This window comes from Thalassophryne amazonica, chromosome 16, assembly GCF_902500255.1.
Source record: "Thalassophryne amazonica chromosome 16, fThaAma1.1, whole genome shotgun sequence".
Lineage (NCBI taxonomy): Eukaryota > Metazoa > Chordata > Actinopteri > Batrachoidiformes > Batrachoididae > Thalassophryne > Thalassophryne amazonica.
In genome coordinates, this window is record NC_047118.1 from 62,858,234 (window position 1) to 62,868,556 (window position 10,323).

The following is a 10,323-nucleotide window of genomic DNA, read 5'->3' on the forward strand; positions in this document are numbered from 1 at the left end:
CCGAAGCCGCCGACGCGCCTTGGTCTTCCATTGGCCGTTCAACAGCCGGTTGACGCCCCTCGGGGTCCATGACGCTGCCCGAGATATCCTGTTGTGAAAGTGTAGGAACACGGACCCACAACAGGGGGCGCAATGAACGGACAATGGAGGAAGGTAAATAACAAGGTTTACTATTGTGAAACGAGCACAATGAATACAACAATCACAATTTGGGGTCGAATCCGCTGGTGTCGTGTGGGCAGGCTCGAAGGTAGGAGACGTCCGTCTCAGTCGAACCGAAACCACCCAGATCTCCTCTGCCACCGAACCCTGGAAATACTGGAGGCCCAGGTGGCCACTGCCTCCGCTCGTCGGATCCGGTACTGCTGGCGGGAGAGAGCAACAACACAGGCGTGGATGCGACAGCACCCAGCAACGGAGAGGGGAGAAGCCGCCTCCACCTCCAGTTACAGTATGACAGGCAGGTGAGTACTTATCTAAGCAATTCAGCTGTCCTGAAAAGGTTTAACAAATCTGTTAGCTATTTAGTCAGAATATAAATGCAGAGAACGTTACCTTTGTCTAAAGGCGATATCTCGGCACTGAGGTGGAGACGCCGTCCTCCTGATATACCTCTGTGCTGAGTGGAACAGCTGTGTCCGGTGATGGGTGACAGCTGTCACCCAGGCTGCTCCCATAAGGCGGCAGCGCCCTCTGGTGCCTGGAGCCCGCACTCCAGGCAGGGCGCCCTCTGATGGTGGTGGGCCAGCAGTACCTCCTCTTCAGCGGCCCACACAACAAGGGCTGTCAATAAAGTAACGGTCCTTTTTATTTTTTCAAAAACTATATGGATTTCATTCATATGTTTTTACGTCAGACATGCTTGAACCCTCGTGCGCATGCGTGAGTTTTTCCACGCCTGTCGGTGACGTCATTCGCCTGTGAGCACTCCTTGTGGGGGGAGTCGTCCAGCCCCTCGTCGGAATTCCTTTGTCTGAGAAGTTGCTGAGAGACTGGCGCTTTGTTTGATCAAAATTTTTTCTAAACCTGTGAGACACATCGAAGTGGACACGGTTCGAAAAATTAAGCTGGTTTTCAGTGAAAATTTTAACAGCTGATGAGAGATTTGAGGTGATTCTGTCGCTTTAAGGACTTTTCACGGTGCGAGACGTCGCGCTGCGCTCTCAGGCAGCGTCATCAGCCTGTTTCAAGCTTAAAACCTCCACATTTCAGGCTCTATTGATCCAGGACGTCGTGAGAGAACAGAGACGTTTCAGAAGAAGTCGGTTTCAGCATTTTATCCGGATATTCCACTGTTAAAGGAGATTTTTTAATGAAAGACGTGCGGACGGGTCCGCGCGTCGGGACGCAGCCGACGCGGCGCGGCGGCACAGGAAAAACACCTCTGTGTTGATAACCATTTGTTAAAATCCAGTTGGCTTTTGATGGCTTTCAGTGGAGTGAGTATATGAGAAATTGTTTATCAGCTGGAGATGTTCCAACTTGTCCTCAAGGCTTCCAACAGAGGTGTTTTTCCTGTGACGGAGCGTCGCGGCGGCTGCGAGCCGACGCTGCAATCCGCCCGCACGTCTTTCATTAAAAAAAATCTCCTTTAACAGTGGAATATCCGGATAAAATGCTGAAACCGACTTCTTCTGAAACTTCTCTGTTCTCTCACGACGTCCTGGATCAATAGAGCCTGAAATGTGGAGGTTTTAAGCTTGAAACAGGCTGATGACGCTGCCTGAGAGCGCAGCGCGACGTCTCGCACCGTGAAAAGTCCTTAAAGCGACAGAATCACCTCAAAATCTCTCATCAGCTGTTAAAATTTTCACTGAAGACCAGCTTAATTTTTCGAACCGTGTCCACTTCGATGTGTCTCACAGGTTTAGAAAAAATTTTGATCAAACAAAGCGCCAGTCTCTCAGCAACGTCTCAGACAAAGGAATTCCGACGAGGGGCTGGACGACTCCTCCCACAAGGAGTGCTCACAGGCGAATGACGTCACCGACAGGCGTGGAAAAACTCACGCATGCGCACGAGGGTTCAAGCATGTCTGACGTAAAAACATATGAATGAAATCCATATAGTTTTTGAAAAAAATAAAAAGGACCGTTACTTTACGGACAGCCCTCGTATGTGTGTGTGTGTGTATGATTTTTTTTCCTCTTCAACAGGCATTTTTTGACAGATGTGACATATACTCAGGAAAATAAGTTAATAGTTCATTTAAAGCAACATTTATTTTGATTAGTGTTTGTCACTGAAGTGTGTAAACCCCCATGTCTTGTCAAAAAAGAAAAAGTTTTTTTATGGATTTGGGGAGAGGATATTTCAGGAAAATCTCCTTGAAAAGGGGCTATTTTTTTATTTTCTACAAGAAGCATGTGGTATCACATCACACCACCAGCATGTCTACAAGGCTAATATACGAGTAAGTGATATTTATTCATTTTCTATACTCCCTTATTTCAGTTAAGGGTCACGGGGGCTGCAGCTTCCCAGCAGTTCTTAGGTGAAAGGTGTTGTACACCCTGGACAGTTCTCCAGTCTATCGCAGGGCCACATAGAGATAGACCAACACATTCACACCTTAAAGTTTCCTGTTCCCCTAACCTGCATGTTTTTGGAAGTTAGAGGAAGCTGGAGCACCCAGATGGAACCCACACAAACATCGGGAGAACACACAAACTCCACACAGAAAGGCCCAGGTGGGAAACGATCCCAGGACATGTCTTGCTGTGTGGTAACAGTGCTAACCACTAATCCACCATGCCGCTGAGTAATATTTACAAAGATTATTCTGATCATTTGGTTACAGATACACTTATAGTTATTATTAAACATTAATAAGAAGTTAAGTATCACCTTTCTACTAGAAATGACCTTTGACTTTGAAAGGTCAAACTCAAGGTCATAACTATTTAATTAATTCTGTTGTTGGTAATAGAGAGGAACACTAGCAGCCAGTAAACCAGTATTGATCAGTATGTCTGGTATTATTGTGCATTTGTATTTATATTTGCAAATTGTTTTTCTTTTTTCCCTTTTGATATTCTGTGTGCTTCTTACCCTGTGTGCTGCTATACAATGCTGCTGGAACCTCAATTTCCCTGAGGGAGTCTTCTCAAGGGATCAATAAAGTTCTATCTAATCTAATCTAATATTGACTAAATCAAGGTTGCTGTGGAGAATAAAGTGGTTAAATTTTGGACAGAACTGATGGAATGCCAAGCAGAACCGTATTAATATAGTATCACCACCACTTGGTGCCATATGTGAAAAGGCACTTTTTATTGCTGATTACTCAATTGTTATCTGGGTTAGCATGTTAAATAATGGGATCAACAGGTCAAAAGAAGCATTTTTAAAAATATATTTATAGTGAGGCGTGCGTCTCTCCGAATCCTGTTTAGGATTCAGTCAGTACGTCACAAATGAGACATCAGCAGTCTCCTCATAAGTGTCACAGTACTTTCTCAGACTTCAACTCGATGACAACATACCGTGTCACGTAACCAGAACTAATAAACCAGAGCTGTGTTTGAACTTTGAAGACATTATTACAAAAAGCCTGGGAGCAGTTCTGACCCTGTTCTGATACACGTGGGGGTGGAGTCATTTCCCACAACGCAAATCTTACTGAATGTGTCATAAAGGCGGACACGCATAAGCATGGAGTCCCTTGAGGAGCAGTACTTGGGCCTCACAGGTTGTGAAGACGGCGTCCCCTACAGGTGCAGGATGATGTTCACAGACTCAGGTTACAGCAGCAGACAGGTCTGGGTCAGGCTGACGGGGACCCTGACTGATCCTGAAACCTGAGACGCTTGTACGAGAACTGAACCCAAAACAGATGTTAAACACTGAAGAAATGCAAGAAAGAAAAACTAACACACCACAGTTCATATTACTTTAATAAATGCTAATCACATTTTATTTGTTTTATTATACGACCCCTGGCAAAAATTATGGAATCACCGGCCTCAGAGGATGTTCATTCAGTTGTTTAATTTTGTAGAAAAAAAGCAGATCACAGACATGACACAAAACTAAAGTCATTTCAAATGGCAACTTTCTGGCTTTAAGAAACACTATAAGAAATCAAGAAAAAAAGATTGTGGCAGTCAGTAACGGTTACTTTTTTAGACCAAGCAGAGGAAAAAAATATGGAATCACTCAATTCTGAGGAAAAAATTATGGAATCACCCTGTAAATTTTCATCCCCCAAATTAACACCTGCATCAAATCAGATCTGCTCGTTGACATTGACCCTATGCCATGACATTGACCCTATGTGTCTTTTTGCAAGGAATGTTTTTGCAGTTTTTGCTCTATGGCAAGATGCATTATCATCTTGAAAAATGATTTCATCATCCCCAAACATCCTTTCAATTGTCCAAAATATCAACGTAAACTTGTGCATTTATTGATGATGTAATGACAGCCATCTCCCCAGTGCCTTTACCTGACATGCAGGCCCATATCATCAATGACTGTGGAAATTTACATGTTCTCTTCAGGCAGTCATCTTTATAAATCTCATTGGAAAGGCACCAAACAAAAGTTCCAGCATCATCACCTTGCCCAATGCAGATTCGAGATTCATCACTGAATATGACTTTCATCCAGTCATCCACAGTCCACAATTGCTTTTCCTTAGCCCATTGTAACCTTGTTTTTTTCTGTTTAGGTGTTAATGATGCCTTTCGTTTAGCTTTTCTGTATGTAAATCCCATTTCCTTTAGGCGGTTTCTTACAGTTCGGTCACAGACGTTGACTCCAGTTTCCTCCCATTCGTTCCTCATTTGTTTTGTTGTACATTTTTCGATTTTTGAGACATATTGCTTTAAGTTTTCTGTCTTGACGCTTTGATGTCTTCCTTGGTCTACCAGTATGTTTGCCTTTAACAACCTTCCCATGTTGTTTGTATTTGGTCCAGAGTTTAGACACAGCTGACTGTGAACAACCAACATCTTTTGCAACATTGCGTGATGATTTACTCTCTTTTAAGAGTTTGATAATCCTCTCCTTTGTTTCAATTGACATCTCTCGTGTTGGAGCCACGATTCATGTCAGTCCACTTGGTGCAACAGCTCTCCAAGGTGTGTTCACTCCTTTTTAGATGCAGACTAACAAGCAGATCTGATATGATGCAGGTGTTAGTTTTGGGGATGAAAATTTACAGGGTGATTAATTTTTTCCTCAGAATTGAGTGATTCCATATTTTTTTCCTCTGCTTGGTCTAAAAAAGTAACCATTACTGACTGCCACAATCTTTTTTTCTTGATTTCTTATAGTGTTTCTTAAAGCCAGAAAGTTGCCATTTGAAATGACTTTAGTTTTGTGTCATGTCTGTGATGCTTTTTTTCTACAAAATTAAACAACTGAATGAACATCCTCCGAGGCCGGTGATTCCATAATTTTTGCCAGGGGTTGTATATATATATATATATATATATATATAAACACACACACACACATAATTTAAAAAAAAAAACCTAATTTAATTTGTTTCATTTCCCAAGCATGGAAACTGCAGGGAACTGTAACATATTTGGAAATCAAGTAAGAAAAATGGCACTTTTGTCTTTAAGAAATTGGAATGTGCAATAAAAAAAAAGTAGTATTCTAGAACCTAAATGATTAACTGCTTAAGTAGCTGGTAATTTAATAAATAATGAAGAAAAACATGTTTCTCATGAGTACCTGATCTGGGAGACTAAAATGTAACATTTTAATATCTGAATAAAGTGATCTATGATATCAGACTGTGACTGTCACAAACGTCCCCTGGTTTGATTCAGTTTTAATCAATAGCACACAAACAAAAAAGGCATTGATTCTGATGCTGTAAAAAAAAAAAAAAAAAAACAAGATGGAATGTATGTTGACACTCAAAATGACATTGACCCCAGAATGGCTTTACTGACAGAAGAAAGAAAATATTTAATTAAACATGAGTTTGAAGGTGTTAAATTCTTTCTGCAAAATTCATCATGATTTCAGTATGATGCATATTAAATGTGGTGCCCTGGTGGCAAAAACATCAGCTTCACTAGCATTTAAGGCAATGCAATGGACAAATCACTCAACACCAAATCAAAATAATCAAACTGATCATTTGTGCCGTAAAAAAAAACATCATACCAACATTTCTGAACCACTTGACTGATAAATTAAGCAAAAAAAAAAAAAAAAAAAAAAACTCTTGACAATGCTGACAGCATTCAAGCAATTTTTTGAGGTTTCCTTTGGTGCTGGGACATTGTGATCCCTATTTTATACATTTAAACAGATTTGATATTAAAGCTGAAGCAGTCAGTCCATCAACAGAAAAATAACTGAAAACCAGTTTGATGAATTAAGTTTTTCCCCTCGAAACATACTTTTAATTAACAATATATCTGACTCATTTTTGTTGCACATAATTTTAATTTAATGCACTTGGAAAACATTATATTATAAAGTTGGCTGCCCACTAACCAGATGGTTAGCAGGTTCAATCCCTAATTGCAGCTGAGTGTTGAAGTGCCCTTGAAAAAAGCATTAATCCAAAAATTGCACCACCTTTGGTGCACATACAATCAATGCCATACAAACATTTTATTTTTTTAAAGTAAACGAATAATTTTATGTAACTGACAAGTGGAAGACTGTCATTGGAAATGTGCTTTATACTTTATGTGTTATCCTCGGTGGTATTTATATATTGTACTGTATTTTACATATATAAATTTTACCAAATAAATCCATCCACCCATCCATCTCGTGTTGTCAAAGTTGTAACACAAAATTTGGTTTATGGGCTAAAATGTTGCATTGATAGCCCATAAACACACACACACACACACACACACACACACACACACACACACACACACACACACACACACACACACACACACACACACACACACACACACACACACACACACACACACACACACACACACACAGTTAGTGATCCAAATCCACCTCTGTTCCTTTGATTTCAGTTCCTTTTGCAGTCTGAGATAGGTGATCCCTAAATTCTTTTATGACATCACAAACATTTACAAAAATTAAAAAAAAAATAATCAAACTATGACTGCCCTCTATTGGAAAGGCAAAATTATTGCATCTGAAAAAATATTAAAAACTAATTGAACATTTTGTGCTTTGGGATGATCCTTTTTTTGGTTTGTTGGTTTCCTTTAGCGTTCCTGTATGTCCACCTGAAAGGTCATGGTGATGACGTCATCGATGCCAGCCTGCACCTCGTCGTGCTGCTTCACGGCAGCGACACCTGCAGGAGTCCCGGTCAGGATGAGGTCGCCCTCCTCCAGGCTGATGAAGTCGCTGATGTAGCTGATGAGATAGGGAATGGAGAAGATCATGTGCGAGGTGCAGCCGCTCTGCCGCAGCTGATCGTTCACTTTCAGCCACAGCCGGACCCGAGCCGGATCCGGGATCCGCTCTTTGGGAATGAACTCGCTGACCGGGCAGGAGGTGTTGAAGGCTTTAGCCAGGGTCCAGGGCAGACCTTTGGACTTGCACTCATCCTGGATGTCACGGGCCGTCATGTCCAAGCACAGAGCGTATCCGGCCACATGGTCCATGGCGGCGTGCTGCGGGATGGACGTGCCCGCTGTGCCGATGACAACACCGAGTTCCACCTCGTGGTGCAGGTTGCTGCAGTACAGCGGGATCCGGATCGGAGATCCCTCAGTCACATAAGCCGAGGGCGGCTTCAGGAACAGCACGGGCTCCGAAGGAACGGCGTTTTTCAGCTCTTGAGCGTGTTCAGCGTAGTTACGACCCACACAAATAATCTTACGGCCCCACTCCCAAAAACGTGAAAAGTTTCGCATCGTCATTATGAGAAAATGAACTGATTTAATCCGTTCAAAACTCTACAAAATGTTGATCTTTTTCTTCCTCGTCTCATTTAGATTGGAGTGGAAGTGCGTTAGCGCCACCTACTGCACCAGAGTATAAAACAATCGCATACGTCTCGTACGAGGGTAGTCACAGTACGTGACAGCGGTACTGCAAAGAACAATTATTTTTGTTTACAAGAACAGCAATAATACAGTTATTGATGTTATTCTGAGTCATATCATATTTTAATCCTGATGCTTACATGAGTTTTTTGAAGAATGATCCATTCATATACCTGTTTACATATTACAGCGCAAAGACTGATTAATGATTCACATCTGCATTGCATCACTTATGACCCATATGTTGCAAAATGCTGGTAAAAGTCAAACAAGTCACAGGAACAAGTCTGATTAAATGACCTGAGCAACAAGTCTGATTAATTGACCTGTCCACAACGCACTTGAGAATAAGATCAGAATACTTGAAGTGTTAGTCATATTATTGCTTACAATGACTGAATTTATTTGAGTAAAGGTAATCAGAAAATGTTGTTTACATGACAGTGTCTTCATCAGAACTTATGGTTGTAATCACATTATTAGAATGTAAAAGTCCATGTAAATGCAACTTGTGATATTCTGATGGGTCAAAAGTCAAAGTTTCACGGCAAGTTCAAATTTTTGGCCCTGTGCAAAAAGATGGGAGTGGAGGTGGGCTTTTCAAAGGTTTAATGTTTGAATCAAAGGTGAAAGACCAAGAGTTATAGTTAGACATGAATAGGAAAGTCATTTGTGGGATTTTATAACTATACCATGGGATTTTTGAGTGACCTTGAAGGTTTAAATCAAGGTCACTCACACTTTGATCACTTTCAGTGGTTAAATGGTGCCAGAGTGACCCATTCTTACAACTGAACATGCATACAAAGTCACCCGGGCTTGCACTTTTACCTCGCTTAACCTTGAAGTTCACAATAAAGGCTGATTTGCTTATCATGGCGAAATGGTGCCAGACAAGGCCATGCTTATGGAACATGGAGGAAGTTATTTGTGGCTCTTCAAAATACACCATTGCATTGCAGCAGGCTATGCACTCACTAGAACGCTTTGTGTAGATTGCAAATGAATCTTTTATATTAAAAGCAAAGTGGCCTCTCTACGTGTGTGTAACTTTGATCACGGAGAAACTGGGGAGAGCTGACATTTACTGTTTGGTATGCTTACATACGAGTATTTTGGGTCAAGGATGAACATCGTGAAAACACAAAACTGATAGGACTAATATTTTTGGAGAAATTAGAGATTTACGTAACAACACAGTGAACAACGGACGCTGATATCACCATTAATCAGTCCCTCGTAATCAGACAAGCACTGAACAAAGGAAATACATCAACTAAATGTGCCAAATAATAAATACCATTATTCACAAAACTTTCTCATTTAATTTCCTGCACTTTCAGTTAAAATTATAGAAACTCTGCATAATTGAAAAATATGGAGGAATAAGAGTGCCAAAATTAAATAAATAAATGTCATTAAATAATTACTCAAATGTGTCATTAATAAATTAAATGTGTCATAAATTAAATAAATACATCATTAAAGAATTACTTAAATGTGTCATTAATTAATTAAATGTGTCGATAATTAATTTAAATTGTGAATAATTACTTAAAATTGTCATTCATTAATTTAAATTGGATGAGTAAAAGTGGCTAAATTAAATAAATACATCATCAAATAATTATTTAAATGTGTCATTAATTACTTAAATGTGCCATAAATTAATTAAAATTGAAATTAAATACATAAATAATTATTTCACTGTTTAATTATTTCATGGTCAAAACCATATATAATTATTTCACTATTTAATTAATTATTCATGGTCCTTGTGTTGCAGTGCACCATGAATTAATTTTATCTGTCAAACTCGGCCATCAAAGTCAGTGGGCGGGGCTAACGCTAATCTACTCTGATCCATTGCTGTGGTCTGAAGTAGCTGCCTAGGGAGTAGAGGTGGGCAATACCGGGAATATTGGTATTGATCCAAATAAATGCAGGCCCAGTATCGCCAATATCAATACCGAATGAAAGACTTGTTAGCAGGCTTTTAATGAGCCTTTCATTGGATTCAGGTGTGTTGGAGCAGGTAGACAACTAAGTGTCAGGAAGGTAGATCTCGAGGACCGAACTTGGGCACCCCTGATGTATTTATTTGTTTAATTTTGGCACTTTTACTCCTCCAATTTAAATTAATTAATGACACATTTAAGCAATTATTCTCCAATTTAAATTAATTAATGACACATTTAAGCAATTAGTCTCCATTTAAATTAATTAGTGACATTTAAGTAATTATTTAATGATGTATTTATTTAATTAATGACATTTAATTAATTAATGACACATTCAAGTAATTATTTAATGCCATTTATTGATTTAATTTTGGCATTCTTATTCCTCCATAGAACTA

General features: G+C 39.9%; 1 protein-coding gene across 1 annotated transcript; it reads right to left on the reverse strand.

Annotated features, from left to right (window-relative positions):
* Positions 1–6,357: 6,357 nt before the first annotated feature.
* fahd1 (fumarylacetoacetate hydrolase domain containing 1) lies at positions 6,358–7,930 on the reverse strand. The gene has a single exon (XM_034191021.1). It carries the CDS (start codon positions 7,836–7,838, stop codon positions 7,176–7,178), a length of 663 nt encoding a protein of 220 aa, XP_034046912.1. The 5' UTR covers positions 7,839–7,930; the 3' UTR covers positions 6,358–7,175.
* Between the last annotated feature and the right edge of the window lie 2,393 nt (positions 7,931–10,323).